The 25,547-nt window shown below is 37.9% G+C and overlaps 1 protein-coding gene across 2 annotated transcripts in view; it reads left to right on the top strand.

Moving 5' to 3' along the window:
• FBN1 (fibrillin 1) overlaps positions 1 to 25,547 on the top strand; it is a 252,572-nt gene that overhangs the window by 153,916 nt on the left and 73,109 nt on the right. For both annotated transcript variants that reach the window (XM_079128081.1, XM_079128080.1), the window contains 14 exons: positions 432 to 551; positions 3,735 to 3,860; positions 5,504 to 5,626; positions 8,722 to 8,844; positions 9,932 to 10,084; positions 14,111 to 14,164; positions 15,712 to 15,837; positions 18,251 to 18,376; positions 18,915 to 19,034; positions 19,257 to 19,394; positions 20,178 to 20,228; positions 21,844 to 21,969; positions 24,414 to 24,641; positions 25,337 to 25,462. In XM_079128081.1, the coding sequence (XP_078984207.1) occupies positions 432 to 551; positions 3,735 to 3,860; positions 5,504 to 5,626; positions 8,722 to 8,844; positions 9,932 to 10,084; positions 14,111 to 14,164; positions 15,712 to 15,837; positions 18,251 to 18,376; positions 18,915 to 19,034; positions 19,257 to 19,394; positions 20,178 to 20,228; positions 21,844 to 21,969; positions 24,414 to 24,641; positions 25,337 to 25,462 (1,740 nt within the window). The remainder of the gene's footprint in view (positions 1 to 431; positions 552 to 3,734; positions 3,861 to 5,503; positions 5,627 to 8,721; positions 8,845 to 9,931; positions 10,085 to 14,110; positions 14,165 to 15,711; positions 15,838 to 18,250; positions 18,377 to 18,914; positions 19,035 to 19,256; positions 19,395 to 20,177; positions 20,229 to 21,843; positions 21,970 to 24,413; positions 24,642 to 25,336; positions 25,463 to 25,547) is intronic.

The following is a 25,547-nucleotide window of genomic DNA, read 5'->3' as shown; positions in this document are numbered from 1 at the left end:
TGTTCTAATATTCTTAACAGAACTGAGCAGGGGATATTAGATATGAGCCTCTTTTTTTGTATTAGAAAAAAAATAATAAAGCATTAAGAGATACTCTGAATCCTATCCAGAAGCCACTTGTGAAACGTTAGCCTGTTCGATTTTTTTAGGTCAGACTCATGGAAGAGAAAACGTTTATTAGCTTGGAGTGTTGAGTTGCTATGCACATGGAATTTTTCTCTGAAAAATGACACATGAAAGCAATACACTTGAACTGCTCTACCAGTCTTCCAATGGCTAGAACCAGAACACATTGTAGTGGAAAGGAAAAAGAACCTTTCATTGTGCTATTCATTTCTTTAAAGGAACATGCTTTATACCTGTAAAAGAAACCTATAAAGTCTTATGAGCTGTTGCTATGTAATCTCTCTCTAAAATGCACTGTTTTGCAGATGTTGATGAATGTGAGAAAAATCCTTGTATTGGTGGAGAATGTATTAATACACAGGGCTCGTACACCTGCCACTGCCGAGCTGGCTACCAGAGCACACTCACCAGGACAGAGTGCCGAGGTACAGTTTTCTCACAGAATATGGGCCATCTATGCCTAATGGGCTCTTTGCTTCAAAGAAGCTCAGTGAAGTTTAAATAACCCTTGCCAGAAGAAGTGAATCCAATTCCATCACTTTTTGCACTTTCTTCCAGGAATTCCAAATATGGTACTGTCACTCTGAGGACAGGACCATAAAATCCAACATTCAAATTATTTTAAAAGATAACTTCTCTGCCTGGAGGAAAATCTTATTTTCACTTCTTTTTTTTGTCCCTCACTGTTGTCTATTAGTTTTTCATTTGGAAGCTGGGCAATGGGGGATTCTTTGTGTCACAGAAAATGAAAGTTTCAGGTAAAATTGTAGGCAGCTCATTTTTTAGTGGAAAAGTCTGAAGGATAAGGTTCTGTAAGTCCTTCCTGTTTGTTAGTGCACTCAGCAGCAATGTCACCTGGGCCTGGGTGGACATGCAGGGTTTCAGGTCCTACCTCAGACCTTCTGCATCAGAATCAGCATTTTAATAAGATTCCCCCATGATCTGCATGCACATTAAGGTTTGAGAGGCACTGCTTTAAGTGTTTTCTCATAAAAATTTGCCTTCAGGTTTATTTATTAATTAGTTGTTAAGTCATTCAATATGGCTTCTATTAAATGCCATTTATGAACTAAGTTTCTGGGATAGAAATAAATAAAATATACTGCCCTCCCTCAGAGGACTCAGATCTCTATCTCTATCTATAAATTTGGCACAAACTAAACTGTGTTATTAATCCAGTAAAGCCAAATAAAGATAAGCAAACACTGTTAAAATAAAATATGATGAAAAGTAAGGAGGTATATATCACTAGAAAAATTGGAAACCATTAATAAGATGTAATTTTATTTGCCTCTCTTAGCAAAAGCTCTTTATGTGCATTGAAGACACCCAGAAGTTTTCATTTTATCAGAGAAAAGATTTCAAAATCCTTTGAATTTGCTTCTGACTTAGAGATTTATCATCATCAGTATTTTTTAAATACACTATATAAAAGTGACAACTTTGAGCAGAAAAATCTCTAAGGCAGCATTTCAACATGCTGATGATTCTATTAATGGCCTACTTAGAAATTATAAATCTGAATGGGCTGAGTATTTAACTGAGTTGAGAATCTTCCTAATATTGTAACTATTGGTTAAAATAATTAGCAGTACTAAGCATTTCCAATAGGAAAGAATAAAATAAAACCACTGACCAGAGGCTACACTGTTAAATAAGCAAAGAGAAGTGATTATTGAGAGAACTGAATGGGGGTGAGAGCCAGGCAATGTAAATGCATGTGGTTGTCATCTGTCTAGGATTTAATGTACAGGAAACTAAGGATGATCGGCAGGCCTTCAGCACTGTCTCCTTTAAGAGTTAGTACTAAGCCAGGTTCAGTGGTGCATGCCTGTGATCCTTGCAACTGGGGAGGCTGAGACAGGAGGGTCACCAGTTCAAGGCCAGCCTCAGCAACTTAGGGAGACCCTGTCTCAAAAAAAAAAAAAAAAAAAAAAAACATAAGAAGGACTGGGGATGTAGTAGTTCGGTGGTAGGTCACCTCTTGGTTCAATTCCCAGTACAAAAGAAAAAGAGTTGGTGCTAAGTTTATCCTGAACAGAAGTTGAGGACACACTCCTGTTATTTGGTAGATGAAAGTCACTGCAGAAGTGTCCAAAAGGCTGTGTACTTAGCAGAAAAGAAGTATGTGAGGGAGTGGGTAGAAGGGTACAGAAGAGATAGAAACACAGTTGAAATCTTTGAATGACATGCATTTCATTTATCTTATAAAGCAGTGGAGCCCCACGGCATTCTCAAGTTGGTGAGGAGGGAAAAAAGATGAACTCTTTTTCCTGTTTATTTTAACCTTGGCCTCAAAAAAATTACAGAATCCTTAAAAAAATAGTCTGTGCAAGAATATGTGCCTTTTACTACTTTCTGGAGTGTGGAGCAAGTCAGATTTTAGCAAGGATTAAGAAATAAAGGAGAGAGAAAAAGATCGTAGGTTGTTGGCACAAAGATCAGACAGAAGAAAAGCCCAGACTGCCACAGCTAGTCCAATGACTTGTGTGGAAACCACTGCAGGATCTGCCCAGAAAGAGAGTGCGTCTGAGGGTCAACCACAAAGACACCGTGCAGACGCAGGGAAGACAGAATAACCCAGACGCCATAAATGCACATTCTTCTTGTCCAGGGGATGTGTGGGGCACTTGTTCTCAGGCAGATATGTCCTCAAATCTGCACAGATAGGTCTGCTCCCATTCAGATTTGCACAGTTCCCTATCTGCTGGGAATGAGCCCGGAAACAATGGTATGCTGAGTAGACAAGACAGCCTGTGATCATCCTCTTTGATATTCATCCGATTTGTAGCCTCTACAAATAGAGGGAAGCAGAACCCTCAGGGCACCATATCACTCACTTTGGGTCAGTTATCAATCTTTAAGTGAGAGATCAGATAGAGGTTATTTGAATTATTGTCATTTTTAGCACTTCCATATCAAGCCCTGTTGTTTACTTTGGCATAATATTAAGCACAATAGAAAAAAGAGGAAAATACTCCCAAAGTACCAATATTTTATATGGTAGATAGAGTGCTCATAAAGTTATTTTAAAAAAAAGGCCAAGAATAAATGAGCAATAAACCATACTTGGATCAGAACTGCCATAAGGAAGGTAGATATAGTCATATGGTTGATGGTTTTCAGGGAGAATTACATAGGTTTTTTAAAATAGCATTTCTGTTTTACTGTTTTGATATAGCTATAAGATCTGCCCTTTCAATCACATATTTTACAATACCAGCCAAAGTTCAATATAAATGAGATATACATATTATTATAATTATACACACACACACACATATATATACACACATAGACACACACATACTGGCTCAATAAACTAGTTAGGAAAATGATAAATACTCTATTTTGTTTACAGAATTTAGATTTAAATAGTCTTAGTAGAAAAGAGGTTAGACTGAATGTGATTGTATGGGTATTTTTTTTTCCTGTCATATGTCTTTCAAACACTGATAATCCTAGTCATTTGGTACCCAATGTATATTGAAGAATATTACTGAGTAATTGAAACCCAAAGCTAAGGTCATGAGTTTGAAAATTGAGGAAGGAAAACCAATCTTCAGTCCCCTAACTAAAGCTGTTTCTTCCTTCATACTGGATTTTAGACATTGACGAATGTTTACAGAATGGCCGTATCTGCAATAATGGACGTTGCATCAACACCGATGGCAGTTTCCATTGCGTGTGTAATGCAGGCTTCCATGTTACCCGAGATGGGAAGAACTGTGAAGGTAATAACAGTGTGATAAGCCCATTCCTCTTCTTCCTTTGCAGTCTTTAGATCAGGAGTCTCAAGGCAAATACGGAGTGAAAGGTCAAAATGTCAAATGTATTTCACATATTGTTATCTGAGAGGCAAGCCTACATTTCCACAATATTCCTCTCTATAACTCACATTTGTGTGAGTCAAATAACATTCTAATGTACTGAGAGCTTGCCACTGAAAGATCTCTGGTGATGAGGAAGCTTTTGTAGCATAAATTATTGCTTCCTAATATTATCTAGTTGAAATGTATATATTGCAGAATTTTTTTATGAAAAACTTGGAGACACCTAAGCCCATATATTCTCTAGTCACTTGTAATCCTTTTGTTTAAAGTGCCTGCCTAATAATAAAATACTACTTAGTCAGTGTCTCCAAACCTTAGATTTGTTTAAGAGAAATACTGACTGCTGAGCTCCAACCTTCTCTGTTGCCTCTTGCATTCATCACCTCATTTTGAAGTGAGATGCTTCCAATGTTTTGTTTGTGCCTTTGCTAGTCTTCCCTTGATTAGAAAATATGACTATTATTGACGGATTTTCACCTGCAGACCTTTAGCAAAAAGTAAGGAATGTTGCTTATTCTGTTTCCCAATGCCTTTGGGCAAGTCCCAAGAATCTATTCATACGTTAAAAGAATTTCAAAATTGTTCTTAGAAACATTTTTGGCAAAATATTATCTCAGTGATTCAATTCAGAGACGTAATGCCAAAATTCCTGGTTGGGATAGAATCCTGTTGAAAGAGAGAGAGAAAGGGGAGTGGGAGAGAGAAAGAGAGAAAGGGAAAAAGAGAGATCATAAATTACATGGGTCTGACTAAAGCCTGTAAGTGAAGACATATCATGTCTACAGGAGCATGTGCCTCCCAAGACAGCTTTAATATACATAAAATAGCATGTTGATGATTTTTTTTAAATCCCCATGATCAAGGGATCCTAAAGGCTAACTGGCTCAGTTATATTCTTTTTAAAAAAATTAATATATATTTTTAGTTGTTCATGGACCTTTATTTTATTTATTTATATGCGGTGCTGAGAATTGAATCCAGTGCCTCACACATGCTAGGCAACTGCTCCACCACTGAGCCACAATCCCAGCCCCAGAGTTTTGCTTTTTAAAAATCCATTTTTCCTACTCCTATTTAAAATTGCTTCACGCTGTAAACTGTCTTCTACATTCCACTTCTTAAAGAATCAGGATGTAGCCCGAATACATTTCATATTCCCCTATTCTTAGCTTTGATTTAATTTGGTGTATCAGAAGTAATGTGACTCTGTGAAATAAATATGCTCAATGGGCTATAACACTTTTACTAAAACTTTGTGTGTACATATATGTATACATATACATGTATCCACACTTATAAATCTAGCTTTTTGTTTACACATATGTCAAAGCTTGAGAACTTGAGATACATATTTCATATGATCCCTCTTTGTATGACATAATTTGAATGAAAACAACCTATAATAACAAAGATAAAAGAATAAATATTTTGTGCACATCCAAGAGAAAGAAAGGTGAAGAAGCAGAATTATATTCATGCAGGTTGGCTTCCTTTTGTAAGCACACTCTTTTGACTCCAAGACACTCTCTGTATTTATCTTTTAGATATGGATGAGTGCAGCATAAGGAACATGTGTCTTAACGGGATGTGTATCAATGAAGACGGCAGTTTCAAATGCATTTGCAAACCTGGATTCCAGCTGGCATCAGATGGGCGTTACTGCAAAGGTGTGTGAACCCACATTCTTCTGCTTTCTTTTTCTCCACTTTTCTTTATGGATTCTCCCCACATGAAGCATCCCTTATTCTGGACCCAGCAACCTAGCTGGAATTCCTTAAGTCCAGCCATCCAAATGGTGACAGTTTATGACCAGAAGGTCATTCTTATTTCAGAAAAGGTATTTGGGTCCTTTCAAAGGAGCCTGAAAGCCTTCAATGTAGCAAATACAGAAAGCTAAGCTGCCAACTGGTCTTCCGATAGATGTGAGTATCTTTCTTAATAGGTGGAGTTCTGCTTCTTCTTTCCAGTTGGGGGATCAGAACATTTAGGCTTTTGATGGCCGTTTTTTCCACCTCTCATGTCTTCACGGGGCACAACACTGTAGAGTGTCATTTGCAGTGATGTCTTCCTCACAATTTCCCTCAGAAATCTGAAGAAACAGACATTTTTTTTTTTTTTTTTTTTTTTTTGCGGTCAGTGTATTTAGTTTTTATCAAGTTATATAAGCAAAGAGGAAAATGGGATTAAGCAGAAGAAATAAACAAACCAAGAGCCATTGTTTGACTTGATAACTTTTGAAATCATCTCTTTGCTTCAAGTACTAAAGCAGAAATTAGGAGGAATTATTTTTGTTCTGTTGAGGTCAGGGTCCTCAGAGTCATCAGAGATGAATTCATGCTTAGTCTCCTTCCTTATGTGGTCAGGAATGAGTGATTCCTGCACTTGGGTCAGAGATCTAAACAAGACCCAGACTTTTCAAAGAATCAAAATAGGTTCATAAAATCTGCTAAAATGGTATATTCAGAGCCTCTGTCCAGTTTTAGTTGCAGAAGTGTAGCACATCAAGATACTTAAGGTTGAGAAAGCAGGAAAAATTCATGTAAGATCTCCTTTCCAAGCGTCCCTAGTGGACGGCTTGGTAAAGGTGTTATGGAAGAAAGCTTTGTATGTGTTCAGTCCTTGGCAAGATGCGCTTTTTCTCCAAGCTTGAAAGAGCTTCTAGGCCTTGGTTGTTTACCTACATTCTCTATGACCTTACATCGGTGGCTCTTAATATTGTGAAAATCTGTCTTCACAGCAAGAAAAAACAGTTTAGTTTTTCAAATTTCAGGGAGGAAAATGGTTTCTGTCGTTTTAAGCTCTGGGCTGGTAGGAACTTATATGGGAAGACAGGATTAGCACATGAAAATATTCTACAATGTAAGATAGCACAAAACAAAGTGTCAAATTGTGCAAATTAAGTGCTATACAAGTTAAAAAAAAATAGAAAGAAAGGGCAAGGGAATGATTGCTGGAATATTTGGAATTAGGCTTCCAAACAAAATAACGGAAGGAAATGTGAAAGCCCCTTTGTGAGCAGGACTTCTGCGAGAACACTTACTCTTCTTGCCAATACACAGCATGCACTAAGGTTCACTTTTAGTGCCTCTGAGCTGCTGGTGACCCAGGCAGCAGGTCCTCAGCATTAAGAGTGACCAATGCATAATGCTATTTCAGAAGACATTATGACCTCATAGATGGAACTGGTTTTGCAACCATTTGCAACCAGAGAAATAATATCTTATCAATAAAGGGATTGTTCCATTCAAAGATGATTCCAGTGGTTTGCTTTGACTTTAGCATTCTGGCTTAAGGGAAAGAGAGAGTATGCAATCAAGCAAGCTTGAGCTCCCAAGCTCAATGTTATTGCCCTTGTTCTTTGTTTCTAGTGAATAGAACATAGATACACACATAATAATAAGACTAACAGAAGAAAAAAGAAAGAAATCTCTTAAGTGATGGCTGTTTTCCTTTTTATTATTTTTTCCAAGACTTTCTTTTAGTGCTAAGTATGCACTTAGTTCTGAGCCCCCAAAAGATGTGACTTGTTCAAAGCTGCATCAAAAATGCTCATTTCATCTCTACAGTTTTAACTACTCTGGTGAACAGCATGGCCTGTCTGATCACTTTCTAAAAGTTTAGGCTGCTGACTTTGAGTGACCTTCCTCTGGATCTATGTGACATCTTTGTCTCCATTAAAAAGCTTTTGTGTTACTTTTCAGACTGTAGTCTTAACTGTTTTACTGTAGGTTTCAACTTGAACAAAAAAGATGACTGAAATAACTAACTGAACCAATTTGGGTTCATGTATTTAAATATAACTGCTGTTTTAAATACAATCTGTACATGGAATCTTGGACCATCTTAATATATTTTGTGCCAAACAACACAAGCTAAGTAAAACACAGAGGTGTTTCACTCTCAATTTGCCTTTTTAAGGTCAGAAGAAAGGAAATAGTCACATATACTAGTTGTATATTGTAAAAGGAGTCATTATAAAATGACTTGCTTCTAAGTGTCCTGTGTTTTCCAAAACACATTTTTAATACCTTTTCTCTTTCCCTATATTAAGGGGGAGAAATATCTACTATTACTAGTGTGGGCCCAATAAAATCTTTTACCAGACCTCTCTAAATATATACATACGATACTACAAAATACTTATAATACTTAAGGAAAACTTTTCTTTGCTGTCTTCCACTTACTTATAATGCTGTTATTGGTCCAGGATCGTCACCAGAAGCATCTAAGTTCATTTTCTATTCTTTTCTGTGTTGTTCTTTCAAGGCCTTAGTCGCACCTCTTTTAACATTTTGTCCCAGAGGGCCAAGGCAAGGGTGGTTCTAGATCGGGGACACAGCCTCGGTGTTGAATGCCAAAAAGCAAAGCTTCCTGCCCAGGTCAGAGATGCAGTTTGTTATCAAACTAGATTTCTGGCACAGCTACCATGGGATGCATTACACAAAACCCTTTGTCTTTCAGCAGTCATTTTCCCTCTTCCTCCAATTCTGTTTTGCCTTTGTGATTTTTATTTTGGATTTTAAAAAAAATCTCTTGGGAGAATATTTATAAAGTAGCTTTTTATGGAAAAGTAATAATCTTAAACAATATCTCTTGTTTTGTTACTGTTCTTTTAAAGGAAACTGAGAATACCTCTCATTGAACTCGTATTGTTGATGCTGCACGATTTTCCATCCTACCCATTTTCGAGTATTTTAATGGTAAACATTATGATTTAGAAAAAAGTCACTTCATTTTTAATCAGTACCTCTTCCCATCACAGATATTAACGAATGTGAAACACCTGGGATCTGCATGAATGGGCGCTGTGTGAACACTGATGGCTCCTACAGATGTGAATGCTTCCCTGGACTGGCCGTGGGTCTGGATGGACGTGTGTGTGTTGGTAAGAAACAGCCATGGCTTGATTTATGATAGAGAGGCCCCTTCTGTCCATCGGTGAAGCCCACCAATAACAAAGGCCCTCTGCCTTAGCAGGTAGGATATAATGGGTAGTCACAGAGCAGTAAACCAGCAGGGTCAGGTCTCCTCTTCTTGCATAACTTGTATACTAATTTAAAGAACAGAAAGACGAACTGACATAAAGGAAAAACCAGGGGACCCTAACCTCTCCTTCTTACTTTTATTCTCTAAATACACACCTAACCCCAGTTTTCTCCGACTTCCCTTTGTTGATACTGGTCTTTGAAATTGACCTATATGTGCTCCCTCTCTCATGGTGAACATCTTCATAATGAGTTAAATTTCCAAGGAAAGTATAGAATGCAAAGGAGAATATGGATAACTAGAAATATATAGGATAATAGTTTTATGTTGCTTTGTAAGAAGTATGAGCCTATATAAGAAGATTGAGAAATAGATATGAATTTTGTCCAAAAATATTTTTAAGAAAGGTGCTCAGAAAACCCTTTGAATTGGAAAAGGATTGGGCATGGCCAAAAGTTTCTTCCTTGATGGTAAAGATAACATGGCTTAGTTGACCAACATCTACAGATTTATATAATGAACCTTTTACAGATCAAACCTTCTCCTTTCTGGAAAGTACACCTAATTCAGACATTCAATAATTGCATGTTTATTCTGGGGTAGGGTGCATTTCTAATAAAGATCTTATTTATCATGGTGTGAAATTCAACATTCATTCAACATTTATTAAGTGCCTTCTCAGTGCATGCCTGGGGAAGACAAAAATGAAAGAGACATAATCCCAGCACTTAAGGGCCTCACAGTTTGGTAAACCATGTTAATCCCTAAAGAAACTATAAGAGTCTGGTCATTAGTTTCCACTGCTTGGGAGCTAAATGTGTTTTGGTGTTTTGCTTTATTTATTTTTACTGTTGACACCTGGTACTGGAGGCATTCTCAGTGAGTCAGAACAGGGACTATGCATAAAGACAGCTTCAACTCTGACCTGGGGGAGGGGTCTCATCTGTTGAAGGACAGTATAAAATTAGGTACTTCTTCCTGTTTAGACACACACATGCGGAGCACATGCTACGGGGGATACAAGAGGGGCCAGTGTGTCAAGCCTTTGTTTGGTGCTGTTACTAAATCTGAATGCTGTTGTGCCAACACTGAGTATGCCTTTGGGGAGCCCTGCCAGCCATGTCCTGCACAAAATTCAGGTATGTGGTATCATGGAGGGGTCCTCGTGCTGCCAGCCTTCTGCCTCCATCTGTGATCTTTACTTTTATGGAAGTGACAGGGAATGGTTACAATATGCTTTCCAGGTACATCAGGACCATGCTGGGTCTTAGCAAGGTCTAGCCAGTGTCTATTTATGTGTTACTCACCCTCTCCTCACAATAATTTGCAGTAGGCAGTGCGTTTATGCCTCTCATGTGAACTCTGCCACCTCAATAGTAGTTTTGCTCTGTGGAATACATGCAAGTTCATGACGCTTGCATTTTGCAGGAGCTGCCTATTATAAAAGCAGAATTTTATATGGTGTAAAAGTAAATAATTTTCAGACTACCTGAATATTTCCAGCCGTTTCCCAGAAGGCCATTTGTGAATTTTGTTCACATCCCACTTGTTGATTTTGGTGTGCTTTTCTTAAATGGTTTTATTCAACCTTAGGGAAAAAGTATTTTTCTGGTGGCATGACACAGTGAAAAGAGAACTGGATGGTGAGTCAGAATTCTGCTCCCAGTTCACAGGAAGACAAATTATTACTTCATTGGGGTTTTAGTTGTTCGTGCATTTTTTCTCACTTAAAGATTTGAAGTAACTTACATTAACAAATGTGATTATAAAATAGAATAATAAGGTTAAGGGGTGTTTGGTGTTCTAATCTAAACAATGAGTTGCCTTCGATAACCCAGAAGGTTCTCTGCAGTTGCAAATTATTTATAAAGCAAAAAGTTTATTGAAATTAAAACAATAGACTATCAATATTTGAACATGATTTTAAGGTAGCTTGGCAGATGACTTCTAAAGTCCTAAAGTAAAGTTAGACTTAATATTGAAAATACTTTGTTCCAGTGAGTCAGTTTACATCTGAGATTTGGTCTGTTCATTTCTGCACTAAATAAAATGAATTAAAGATTTATCCATAATTTTTAAAGATCTGTTATTTTGAAAATGGTAATCTTTGAAATCAGAGAGTTAGAAATTAAAATATACTATGAGAAGCTAGAGAAAGTTAAAAGGAATACAGTAAATGAAGTGAGGAACGTCAATTAAAAGAAAGCCTTATTTTGGCTTTTTACTTCACTGAATAAAATGCAAATTATCATTTATATATGATCAACAATGAACTAAGTACATGTTTAATGTACTTCAATTATAAATAAATATCATTACATCAAACAAAAATGATTCAATATAACTTTATAGTTGTGTGTTTTTAATATCATCCTTTTGCCTGTAACTTTTCAAAGTACTTCTCTTACATACCTTAAATTTATGTGACAGATGAGAATCATGAAAACTAACCCACACAGCATAGGTGATTTGTTCACATTGAGTGAGTAGAAGGGCCCAAACTCAGAATCCAGGGAACTTGGTACCTACAGTTCTTTGCTTTGACATTTTCCTCTGGACCAAATGCCTCTCCAAAAACAGTGTTATGATACATAGGGAAATGATAAAGGCTTAGAAAAAGACAACCAAAAGAGACTTGATTACTTAAGCAATAAAGTTTAAAGAGAATTAAACTTGAGACCCAGGTCCACTAACTTCTGATTTTTATTTGAATGAATTTACAAAGAAAAGGTCCACCTGTGGAACTGGTTTCTTTCAGTTTGATTTCTCTACCTCTTTGGTGGATATAAATGGCAGACCATAAAACGGCCAAACATGAGACATCCCTTATTTCAGGAGAGAGAGGAGTTTTTGTTTTGTTTTGTTTTGTTTTTTAATACTGGGAATTGAGCTCAGGATACTCGACCACTAAGCCACACCCCCGTCCCTATTTTGTATTTTATTTAGAGACAGGATCTCACTGAGTTGCTTAGCGCCTCACTGTTGCTGAGGCTGGCTTTGACCTCATAATCCTCCTGCCTCAGCCTCCCGAGCTGCTGGAGTTACAGGTGTGCTCCACTGAACCCAGCAGAGAGGGGATTTTAAAAAAAATTATTGATACAATATAATTGTACATATTAGTAGAATTCATTGTTATATATTTATGCATGCATACAAAATAATTTAGCTAATTTAGCTAAATCCCCCCTTTGAAAAGGGGGATTTTCCATATTTTTATTGGTGTGTTATAGTTATGCATAAAGGTGGGATTCATTGTTCCATATTCAAGCATGCACATAATATAACAATATAATTTGGCCCTTATCATTCCCCAGTATTTCCTCTTTCTCTCCCCTCCTTCCTCCTTTCCTCTACTAATTTCCCTTCCATTTTCATGAGATCTTGGGAGATTTTTAAAGGTATCCACAAAAAATATCTTTAATCCACTGAGAAATCATAACTGTGCAACCTTTAAAGTTATCTGTGAGTGGAACAAGCTTTATATGAAGCTATTTCTGGCTGAAGAAGCTGATTTACGTGGTTCAGCAGGCCCTCTTTCCTCCTCAACCTCCAGTGTTTACTCCTCACAGAAACTAGTCATTTAAACTTACCTAAGTGCAATTCTGGGAATTTTTTTGAGTGTCCCCCATACTGCTGTCTCCATGGTGCTACCTTGAGGTAGCTCGGCAACACCTACCACTTCAATGCTCAAGCTATACTCAGTTACATGTTAACTCATTAGATCTGCCATATGAAATGGGTGTCATTAGCCACAATTTGCGGAAAAGGAAACTATCAGAGAGAAAGCATTTTCTACCCATCAATAAGCATAGTCTTCAACATTCAAACCCATGATGATTTAAATTCACTTCAAAGGACAGTCTAGTGCCAGATCCTGCTTGAATAAAAAACAGTGGAGATGATACTTTGCTTCCATTTAGACCAAGCATCAGCTAATCTAAATTACCTGTAAAAGTGCTTTTTACAAAATCAGTGAGATTTTGTTTTATTGTTTTAATTAATTGATAATATGAAAGAATAAAAAGGATTTTTTTGTTGTTCTTTTTCTCTGCCTTTCACAGCCACCTTTCCATTTGTTCCTTTGTTGGCCCCTTTTAAGATGATTTTAATGAAAGGATGTTACTGCTTTTTTTAATTTTTTTTTTCAAATTAACATTTGGTAGGTGACACAGCTCTGAAGGATTCACCCTTAATCTTATGCTTGTATAACTCTTTTGTATCTGCTGTCATCAAAATGCAGATCTCTGGCATATGGAACTATGAGAACTATTTGCTTTAGCAGTGAGGTTCAGTCAGCCTCTGCAAAAAAGGATCATCCATAATGTTTAGTTCTCCTTCCACCGAAGCACTAGAGCTAGTGGCTTCCAGAAATCATGGGCAACTGAGGAACACATTAGTTTCTTTTCCTCGAATAAAGTATGACTCTAGTTAGTTCTCCATTTTCCTCATTCGCTCTTAAGTTCATCAAAATATTGTTGGAATTCTATGTAAAACATTGCATACTTTTAATAAATAGAAATAGAAACCTGGTTCTAACACAGATGTTCTATATATCACAATTTTTTTTAAAGATCTCACAATTTTGACATTAAGCAATGCTTTCCCCTTTAGATTTATCATCTAGTATCCTGATAAATATTACTTTTTAAAATACACCTTGAACACATACAAGATTAGACACCTTGATGTTGTTCTTCTGAGGGGAGGTTAGAGAATCTGCAGAGAGAAATGAAAAAATATTAAGAACTAGATTGTACTGAAAAAACAGCTAGCACTCAGAAATGAAATTATTCCCAAGATGGTGGGAGAAAGTTTTATTAACAGTTAAGAAACCACATTTTAACAGGCACATTTCACTGTAAAGTGTAAAGTGTTCCCTGGTGAACCAAATCAAGTTATGGGAAAAAATACCTTTTCCAAAAGTGCTTTGCACAAGGAATTGCTATAACTTGCCTGTATCCTTCAAAGTCTATTTCCTCGGTGATGCGAAGCCTTTAAAAAAGAGCCTGGTATAAAGGTGACTCCCTTAGGAGATACCTCCTTGTGCTTTACCACGTTATTTCGGTTCTGCTCACTTTGGAGGAAATGATGTGTGCAAAGCCAAGGGCAGGATTGACCTGTTCTGAAAACAAGGGAATCATTTACTATCTGTTAATTTATTGCAGCGGAATATCAGGCACTCTGCAGCAGTGGGCCAGGAATGACGTCAGCAGGCAGTGGTAAGGATTCGTTTCAAATTTACTACCTTAAGCATGTGCCGAGGCAGCATCTGGCCTTCCTGTGGGTTTCTTGTTGGTCCCTTCACACCAGTCTAGTCTGACGCCTCTCTGGCCATCATTGCATGATGTACCTGGGGTGCCTGGAAGTCCCTGTGGCAGAGCTACTATGGCCCAGTGGGGCCTGCGCTTGTAGGGTGTGGGTGTGGGTCTTGCTCACTGAAGGGCACTTGATGGGGAAACGTAGGATGAGATGAAATGATTGTGGTTGCTCATTCTTGAAAGGAGGCAGCCTGGACTTCCTTTAGATTTTCCACCATCAAGTACAGCTCAGGATTATGGGTTGATTGAACTGTATCTGTCTACATTCTGAAAGATTTCTTATCTCTCAAGGTCATTACAAGATGACAATAAGGAGCTGTCTTATATGTTGTAGCAAGCAGTGACAGCAACTGATCTGGAAGAAAATAAAATGCTTGTGTAGAAGTTAGAACTAGAGAAATGTTGGGGCCATAGCAAAATAAAAGTGGAAAAACTAGAATAAAATAGGTGACAAGAAAGTAAGAGGGATTAACTTATTAATTATTAGCTTATCGATATCAAACTAAACAATTTGATTAAGAGAGTTTTGGTGGGCTGGTAGAATTGTCAATTCATTCAGTATAGATAGATGAAGACAAGGAGAAGGTATTTGAAGGAGAAAAGAGGAGATATAAGGAAATTTATAGCAAATAAGGAGTTAGTGGATAGACAGGAACAAGTTGTAATAGGGACTTTGAGAAGAAAAAAAAAGTCAACCTGACTTTTTAAAGACTTAGGCAATAGAATTTGAGGCTACCTATACACCTATTATGGCTCTGCCTCCCCTCCACTCTTAGCGCTCTGCTCAAGTTTTAAGAGCTCAGAAGAGGGAGGACCCAGCTCATGAGGGCAGTGAGGTCAAGCCTTTTGTTTGAGCTGTCCTTTGATGAAAGAAGAGACCTGCTCCAGGCATTAGCCCCACAGAGTGAAAAAGGCATTGTGTGTTCACAGAGGCGTGAGAAGTTTGGAACAAATAAACAAAGGATTCATATTTCAATTTAATCTTGAGGACATTATTGAACCCACAAAAGTTTGAACCATGGGTATGACATGATCCCCTTGCATTTAGGATATTCAAAATCGTGCAGTGTGGAAGGCAGATTGAAGAGGGAAGGGCTGGGGGCAGGGAGACCAGGAGTAGGGACTTGAGCTCTATAGTGGATCTACTTTACCATCTGGGTGCTTGGACCAGGAGAAGTCCAGGATGTCTCTTTCATCTTGATTCAGGATTGATAATACTCTTGAAGTTCTAGCTCAGACGCCAGTTTCTTCTCAGGGACTGGTGGAAGGAAGATTTGACTGGGGATATCTTAAAATGAGAAAAAGGGAATAAACTTTCCTCTTCTAAATAAGCCATCCATCCCCCTTTAAAGACTAAGGCCATTAAATGTATTGTACTGTTATTTTTTAATAATTAGTTTGATGTTTATTTTGGAATGTCATTGATTTTGAACTTTTTGGTGGTGCAGATATTAATGAATGTGCATTAGATCCTGATATCTGCCCAAATGGAATTTGTGAAAATCTCCGTGGGTCCTACAAGTGTATATGCAATTCAGGATATGAAGTGGATATAACTGGAAAAAACTGTGTTGGTAAGAAGTTCCACCTATTTTCTAAGACATTTCATGTATCATGCATCCCTTCTTTCATTGCTTGGAGGAAACTATTCCTGACTAGCTTGAAGGACTGAGCAAATGAATTCCTTTTACTTTGTGTGTCAGCATTGCATGTACGTGTCTTGATTAACAAACGTTCATATAACTGAATCTTGACAGTTATATTAATAGTCATGTATTAGAGTCACTCCATAAAAGAAGTTTCCATGAAAGGAGCTTCTTAGACACATAAAACGCAAAGATTTTGAGCTAATCTCACATGACTACAAAGTCATCACTATTTTCACTAAGAGAGAAACAGTTCTTCTTCCATCCTCTTATTGGATTTAATCAGAGAGGACATACTTATTTTCAGTAATAACCATTGTTTTTTAAGTTGAGCAACACTACTTTTGAAGCCTTAACAGTCTTTAATGAAGGGATCAGCCAGTAACTAAATGAGTCAGTTGGGAAGAAACTGTTCAACATGGATCATTGTTTCTTCAACATTCTCTAGTTGCTTAGACCAATGTTTTGTGAAATGCATTGTCCATTCTGTAGTGGAGTCACATGTACCTCAAGTTTCCTGAAGCTGAGTTTACAAAGCCAAGATACTCACATTCATGGTATATGTCAGACTGTGCCAAAACTAAAAATGTAAGATGTTATATCTTTTTGATTGGGAGGCCAAACACATTTTACATAGAGCAAACATACTTTTATGAAATAGAATAAAAATTAACATACTTTAAGATGAACTACGGAACCTCAGATATATTTCTTACTTTCCGGGAAGCATTTAGTGCTTTGGTGTTATGAGCTTCCTGTCTTCTGCCATTGGTGGTGTTTTAGAAGCAGTGTCTGAAAGGTACTGGTCTAAGGAATTAGTTTATCTTTGGAACATGTAATTCAATTATTCATAAATGATGCAGACTAAAATAAATCCCAAAGTCCTTCTTTTCATTCTTTCAGCACAACACATAATATAGCGAATACCAGCTACTTGCTGAGTGCTGGATTCAGCTACCTCCCATCCAGCCACCAGAGTCACTCACTGTGTGTTCTGAATAGGAGAAGAAAGTTTATTTCCATAGGTGTCTCTGGGCATTAAGCTATTTTATTTGTCGTGTCCCTTACTTTGTCGTTTCAAGCCTTTTGGTACTGGAGACCCTTTTGGGAAATATTAGTATTCTTATATTTTTGACAGAATTTTTAGTATATTATTTGCTCAATTAATATTCCCACATTTTAAGTACTATAAAAATGTATTGCAGGTTTAAGTGTGCTTACTGCTACATATCATGCAATTCCCCAGGGCTAAATTTTTGTATACTTTATAGCAGAACTATTAATTTGTCGAATGATGATGTAATCATACCCTTTCAATGCATAAAAATTCCCTATGAATGTCTAGCCCATATCATAGGCTGGCTGATGTAATTTAGCTGAAAGGGATATTACAAACTAAATAATTTCTTTTTCTTTTTTCTTTTTTTTTTTTTTTGGTATCAGGGATTGAACCCAGGGTCGCTTAACCACTGAACCACATCCTCAGCCTTTTTTAATATTTAATTTAGATACAGGGCTTCACTAAGTTGCTGAGGCTGGCTTTGAACTCACATCTTCCTGTCTCAGCCTCCCAAGCTGCTGGGATTACAGGTGTAAACTGCATAATTTCTACATTCCCTTCATTATCAAAGTAATTCATATGTTAAATCTGGGCTTTTCTTCAGATAGGCCTATTATTCAGCAGAAGTAAGGAGTTTTCCTCAGTCTTCTGAATTGTGAGTCTGAATGACAATTATAAACACTACAGATCAGATTGCTTTATACTTTATAAACATAACTGGAGATAATTTAAATTATTTTAAGGAAGATATGCCCATCCCGAAACTAATGCATATCAAAGATGGACCACACTTTCTAAGTGTTTATTTAGTTTCTTAACACAATAAAATTGGTTCTGAGTCTGACACAATGAAGCAATTATACAAAGCAATGATTAATGATTTCCAGCAAACCCAGGTTTTCTTCATACTAAAGAAAGTGAATTAAACATTGTCTAGTGACCTAAGGCTTTATATATATCTGGTTTTGATAACCAGGTCATGCTCCTCTTTTCATAAAATGAGGTAATGCAGGGCTGGATATAGCTCAGTTGGTAGAGTGCTTGCCTCACAAGCACAAGGCCCTGGGTTCAATCACCAGCACTGCAAAAAAATAAAAATAAATAAATAAATAAAATGTCCATCACAAAATGAGATAATGCAGGTAAAAACCAATGGTATAGGAGTTTTACTTCTTTTGATGTAATTAATCATACCATTTAAAAAGATCTAACCTAAAAGTGCAAAGAAGTTGCATGCAAGGGATGGGCTCTTTCAAATGTTCATTTTCATTGACTTTCCAGATATTAATGAATGTGTGCTGAACAGTCTACTGTGTGACAACGGACAGTGTAGAAACACACCTGGAAGTTTTGTCTGCACCTGCCCCAAGGGATTTATATATAAACCTGACTTAAAAACCTGTGAAGGTAAACCATATTTTTGTTCTTATACTGGGTACTTCTCTTTCTTTTGGAATGTCATTGGAAAATCACAAGAATAAATTAGAGTCACTTCTATTTTAGACAATTATGCCCATTTAATTGAAGTGCTCTAAATGGCACTTGTACACACTTTGCAAGCCACTGATAGTATTTGCCTGCAACTGATGTATAATTTGCCCCTTAAATATCATTTTTAAGTGCTCATTTTGCCTGGCATTTTATCTGCTATTGTTTAATAAGTGAAGATAATAGTATACATATACCATTTGAATTCATAGTTTAGAATGAATGTAAAGCAAAAGCTGTATATTTTCTGAATGAAAAGATTCAGCCAAGTACTGGATTCCATACCAAACAGAAATGTCAATTACTATTTTGACATTTCTTCTAGTATAGAAAAAACTATCCAGTCCAGTTTTACTATCTGATGAAGAGTGTGTGGTAGCAATCAGGCCAAAAATGAAACACTCCTTTATGCCCAAGACTAGCTTTTAGCAGTAATGTAGACCTGTTTTTGTTTCAGACATTGATGAATGTGAATCAAGTCCTTGCATTAATGGAGTCTGCAAGAACAGTCCTGGCTCTTTCATTTGTGAATGTTCTTCTGAAAGTACTTTGGATCCAACAAAAACCATCTGCATAGGTATTTATCTTTCTGAGAATGATTTTTTTTATGTTTATCAGTGCTGCTATACTTAATGTCAACTTTTGCTGAGAAAAGTTTAAGTATGGGTGCAGCATTAAAAAAAATCAGTCTTCCTTGTTTTGTCATGCTATTCCTGCTGTAAGTCCAAAGTGCATGTTTGAATTTTTGATACAGAGCCTATTAAATATCCATTAAATATTATCTCTCCCACCCCTGCAGAAACCATCAAGGGCACTTGCTGGCAAACTGTCATCGATGGGCGGTGTGAGATCAACATCAATGGAGCCACCTTGAAGTCCCAGTGCTGCTCTTCCCTTGGTGCTGCCTGGGGGAGCCCATGCACCATATGCCAAGTTGGTAAGAGAAATGGTGCTGTGCAACCCCCATACCATCCACTAGTCACTGTACATAGACAGGGAAAGACAAGTATTTTATTTATTTACGTTCACCTGGGAATTTTGAAGGATTTGATTCTGATAGCCTTGATGAAACATTCCTGAATGGGAAATCAGAGAAGTGTCAAGGACAATAGTTGTATGTGATTTGGTTAATTTCTTTCTATCTTCAAATGATGATGGGGTTAGTTGGTGATGCTTCTTTGGAGTACCAGTTCATGGTTAAGGGTTCTGAGCTTTTAGCAATTCCAGCTTTTCTTCCAAAACTCTAACTGATATAAAGAAACCAGCATTTATGACTAAACCTTATAAGGATTTCTGGTGAACTTCTAAATCTGCTGGGATTGTTTGCTGACCCAATGTTTTGATATATCAGTGTGTGAATTCATGTGGTGTGGATGCTGTAGGACTTGAGATCTCCAAATTCTTGGCTTTTCCCCCTATTCACTTTGCAGTAATCCTATAGTCTGATTCCCATCTTCAGGATAATAGAAAGAAACCTACGTTTGGTTTCCTTCTCACCTTAGTGTGATGTAACTTTGTGTCTTTTGCAATACCTTAGAGGAATTGAGCTTTATTGGAGGAGACATTTCATTATTGTTCTTCCTCACCTATGCAATATCAGAAACACTTTATCTCATCCTTATTCACAACATCTAATTCATGTTCCAGATCCTCTTTCATGTGTGTTATAATACGTCATAACTACAAAGTCTGGATATTGTTACCTTTTCTTCCTTCACAGATCCCATATGTGGTAAAGGCTACTCAAGAATTAAAGGAACACAATGTGAAGGTATCTCTGATTATTTATAAACCATATATTTCTGGGTGTGTGAAGAATGCTTGTGTTAACTTGCGCCAGATGAAGAGGTCACATCACTTCACAGTGAGAAATGTGCAGCGAGGGGAAAAATGACAAGTACTGCAGAACAGAGCAGATGTTAATTTCACAAGCATGTATTGGGCCCTTCCCCATGTCAGATCACTTATGACCAAAGGTTAGGGTGGCTGAAAATGTTTAGGCTGACTGCAGTTTAGAGTGACTGCACTTTCAACATGCTACCTATCAATCAGGAAGAAAAAGCAGGAAGCTTAAAGAAGCTGTAAAATGTGTATTCTTGGTTCTCCCTGGACCTTTCTGTTTGTTTGTTTCATGCTCATGGCTGACTTAGAGAGATGCACTCTCTTGCCTCTTATTTTGAGTCTGCATGGATTCTGTCCAGTTTGCACTGATTCTTTCTCATGGAGTCCCAGATAGATATAGGTCATGGTGACTAACACAATCTGACATGACACAGCAGCTGAAATATTTTAAAAACAGCAATTAGTCCCATATGTGGGATGAAATGAAGTTCTTTCCCTGTTAAAACAAAGAACACTACAACCCCCACCCAAGGTCTTGCTTTCCAAATGATGACTGAATCCTTTGGCCTTTTCCTGGTCCAGACCCACTATAATAACTTATCTGAGCTCAAGAGCACATTTTGGTATTTGAGTGGCCAGAATAACAACAACAAAACAAGCAAATAAACAGAAAACAGAAAGGTATATTCTGTCCCCTCCTGGTTTATCTCCACTTCAAGGAAAGATTTAGAATTTTTTTTCAACATTCCTGGCTTAGAAAGTTATTTCTTCAAAATAGAGACACAGTTTGTGTGTTTCTTAACTAATGTTCTCCTTTTTGGCATTGGCAAGTAAGTACCTTTCTTTGGACTAACTTGATGATGAATGTTTTTCCAAATTAAGTGCAGTGAGCACACTGCTCCCATTAAGCAGACGGGGAAAGATTGGTCCACTTGAGAGAGATTGGGTGAGTGATGAATGGATGCACATGAGCACCTTCGGACTCTCCTTGATCCAGGCAGGGACCACCATGGTATTGCCAGAACAGCCCGAGACCACTGCTAACTTAGAACTAGTTATGCAATTTCTAGTGATTTAGCATTTATCAAAAGAGACTCCTGACTGACTCACATATCCCTCAGAATTATTTTCTCTGCTCACCTTCAACCTATTTTTTTCTTTGCTAGTTTGAAATACCAGGTTTCTATTTCTCTATTTCCAGACACTTGGTCTCATAAAGCTAATGACATAGCCCCTGGGATACTCACCTGTCGACAGCTACCAGATCTGTCCCCAAGAACTCACACACCCACTCTCTGACTCTGTCAACTCAAAAGTTACCCCTGAGACTGATAAAGAAACTCTTATATTATTAATAATAGGTTGCTATTTAGACACCCTAGAAATTCTGCATGAACTGTTTGGAGGCAAACTAGTGTTGTTAACTTATCAGCTTCAAAGCGACCTTTTCTATTGTGAGAATAATTATGAATCCATGAGTGGACTAAGGTAGAATTACCTTATACCCATATATTAACTTCATGCTCTTTCCCTTTTCTTTTTAGATATAGATGAATGTGAAGTGTTCCCAGGAGTGTGCAAAAACGGCCTGTGTGTCAACACCAGGGGATCATTCAAGTGTCAGTGTCCCAATGGAATGACTTTGGATGCCACAGGAAGGATCTGTCTTGGTAAATACTGAACTCATTATTTTTCTAACAAACATTTCTCAAAGATGATTAAAAACTTAGTTAACAAGATACAGCTGAATATTTGGTTTTAAGCACCAAATTCAGACTGTAAAATTAGGATCCATGGTAATTTCCTTGACAGATGGTCTTCCTAACTCAGGTTCTATGTTTGCCCTTTACAAAAGGAGTAGAGAAAAGGTTATTGAGAAGAAACTTTAGGCCTCTGTTGTTCTGTAACTATTCCTTAAATCAGTCTTACCACAGCTATTATTCCAGACTTCTTAGATCTGTCCCCACATGCCATGGAATATAGGATACCAGGTGAATGGTGACAAGATCAACACTTGCACTTAATAGGAAACTGTAACCATGACTGCTAGGCATGTCCTGTCATTGACCAGAAAGACAGGTCCTTGCAGGAAATGCATGTGTGTATGCATGTGGGAGCAAAGATGCCATTGCCTTGGAGAGTGAATCTAAGGGGATCCAGAGCTATTATCACTGCCAGTTAGGTGGGATTCTTCATGCCAACTGCTGGGCACCTCAAGCCCAATCATCCCATCTGAATTATATGGAAGAGACTGGATATGGAATCCAGAATGCTAAGTCTTTAGAAGGCTGCCCCATGGTCAGCAAGTTTGAGTGTCACAGTCATGCTGAAGGTGTCTATCAGTGTTTCCTGGTATCACTACTATGGCTCTGACTACCAGGAATTTGCCCTTGTATTGCTCATTTCTGAGTCCATGACACTGAAAATGGTCCTCAGCTTCTGCACATCTGAAACTACATTACTCTGAGAGCATCCTTAGTGATGACCAGTATAGAAGGTGAAAAGAGTACATGCAGTTGAAGGTATTGATTATTTACAAATTAGAGCTAACAGACCTTTATCGAGAGAACTTTTAAGCTTAAAGTGTAAGCAATATGAAATAGAAGGGTAAGTTCAGAGCCCAGAATCCTTTTGTAACTGAGGATGTCAATTAATCACACTCTTAAGTTTTAGTTTCTTTGTTTAGAAGGAATCAGAATTTAATGAAAATCTTCTTCTAGGTTCTTCAGTTATTTAATTTAGTATTCATTTTTTAATGACTCATCTTGGTATTGGCAAACTGAACATAAAGTTGTAACTTCAGCAATTTTCTAGTATGAGAGAAGCTCAGACACTATGGCGAATAGTCAATGACCACATGGCAAAAGAGAAAGAGAAGAAAGAGACATCTTACATTGTAATCATACTTTAGTTTCCAGATGCATAATCTCATCTGAGCTTCACAGCACCTCCCGAGAGATAGGTGTGGCATCATTTAACAAATGTAGAAATTAATGTTCGGGTTAATCATTTGTCTAAGACAAACAACTTACTTGTAGAACAGTTCCAGAATCCAGGTCTTCTGGCCTTTAGTCTTTTGACTCTTCCTCACAATGCCATGAATTTGGAGTTGAGGCAAGAAGAATGCTATGTGTATCCTGAAAAATGTGCACGTAAACACATGTCGAGTTGAAAGGAATATTTGAGAAGAGTGGATGGCTTTTCTTTGCTGTCATTCCTTTAAGTAAGGCAGTCCTCATTTCAGAGTTCATCATTCTACCCCTACAAAAATGAAGTGGGTCTAGGAAGAGGTGACGGAGCTACCTCAGATGTGCTCCAGCAACAAAGATTACAGTTTGCTTTTCATTGGAGAGGAGATGCCAAGACATCCTGGACAGCATGCCTTGGTGCCAGGCATGTCAGGGAGCACCGTGGGGGTTAAACACAGTTCTCTTAGAAAGCACTTGAGGTTGAAAGGGAGCTTTCCTCAAATAAGAGAGGCAAATATGAACTTATAAAGAAAAGAGAGTTCTTATTAGGCAGGAATATTTACCACATACTTGTTTTCTTTTGAGGAAAAAAAATTCCAGTCAATAAGTAGTAATTTAGTACACGTATTGTCCTTGGCCTAACAAAAGTTGGCAGTTAGGGATAGTAAAAATGGAGTGGCCCTCTGTGTTAGTCAGCTGTTCATCTCTGTGACAAAATTACCTGATGAGAACAACTTAGAGGAGGAAAAGTTAATTTGGGCTCCTGGTTTCAGAGGTTCAGTCCTTGGTTGGCTGTCTCCATTGCTCTGGGCCTGAGGTGAGGTGGAGCATCATGGTGGAAGAGTGTGGCAGAGGAAACCTACTCAACCCAGGGCAGCCAGGAAGCAGAGGAAGAGCACGCACAAAGAGCTGGGGACAAAATACAATCCACAAGGGTGTGCCCTCAGTGACCTACTTCTTCCCCCACCCAGTAATCTATTCAAATTTTTAATCCATCAAATGGATTAATCCACTGATGAGGTTATAGCTCTCATAATCCCATCATTTTGCCTCTGAACATTCCTGCATCGCCTAATGTGAGCTTCTGAGGGGATACCTCATATCCACATAGTACCCTCCTCAGCCTCCTTTATTCCTTCTGACAGATATCCGCCTGGAAACATGCTACCTGAGGTATGACGATGAGGAGTGCACTCTGCCTATTGCTGGCCGCCACCGCATGGATGCTTGCTGCTGCTCTGTAGGTGGAGCCTGGGGCACTGAGGAGTGTGAGGAGTGTCCCATGAGAAACACCCCGGAGTATGAGGAACTCTGTCCCAGAGGACCAGGATTTGCCACAAAAGATATTACAAATGGAAAACCTTTCTTCAAAGGTACAGTGTTTTTAATGGTCAATTGGTTTTCTTTTTAGACCAACAGTGTGCATTTTCATGATGGTAGAGTTCTAGTAACAGAAGAATTACCATGAACATCATCGATGTGGCCATCCCTTGGTCATCTCAGCCTGGATTTTTAGCTTTCTGAATTATATATGGCAAAATGTTCACTCTGTTCTAGACCCTCCCCACTCCCACTTCTCAGGACTTCCTGAGTTCCCTTGCCTGTCCTATTTAGTCATTAAGTGGTAAAATAGATCTTAGTACTATCCTAAGCCAAAAGTAAACCAAAGAAAAATATACCAGGGAAATTTATAGTCCATCTACTAGAGTCAAGTGATATGACCATTTGTCTGCTGGCTTGAAGAATCCACATCACTACCATCCACCTGAGTGTAGATAATGGAGGGTAAGTGGCATAAGAAACAAGTGGCAGGTCCTCTGTTCAAATCCAGTGAACATCATTTCTCAAACACATTTTGCTTCTCTAACAATGTTATCTATCATGGAGAAGTTGAAAAGGCTAGAGATGTTTACAAGTCATGCCTTATGGGTCATCACACATTCTTTGAAATGAGTCTTGCTAAGGTCTTAAATCAAGACCATCCAACTTACTGGGTTTAGAATGTTGGGCACTGAGACATCCCAACCTGGTTGCTTATAAACTTTTCTTCCCCATGTTTTTCTTGAAGATATCAATGAATGCAAGATGATACCCAGCCTCTGCACCCACGGCAAGTGCAGAAACACCATTGGCAGCTTTAAGTGCAGGTGTGACAGTGGCTTTGCTCTTGATTCTGAAGAAAGGAACTGCACAGGTCAGTGTGGGCCTCCAGGGCAAGAGAGGGTTCATTCTTTAAAACCCTTCCTCTTTTAAATTGCCACAAGTGTTAAGGCCATCCT

Source organism: Sciurus vulgaris (assembly GCF_902686455.1).
Source record: "Sciurus vulgaris genome assembly, chromosome: 2".
In the NCBI taxonomy this organism is placed as follows: Eukaryota; Metazoa; Chordata; class Mammalia; order Rodentia; family Sciuridae; genus Sciurus; species Sciurus vulgaris.
The sequence above is the reverse complement of the archived record's forward strand: the minus strand, read 5'-3'. Positions and strand labels throughout refer to the sequence as shown.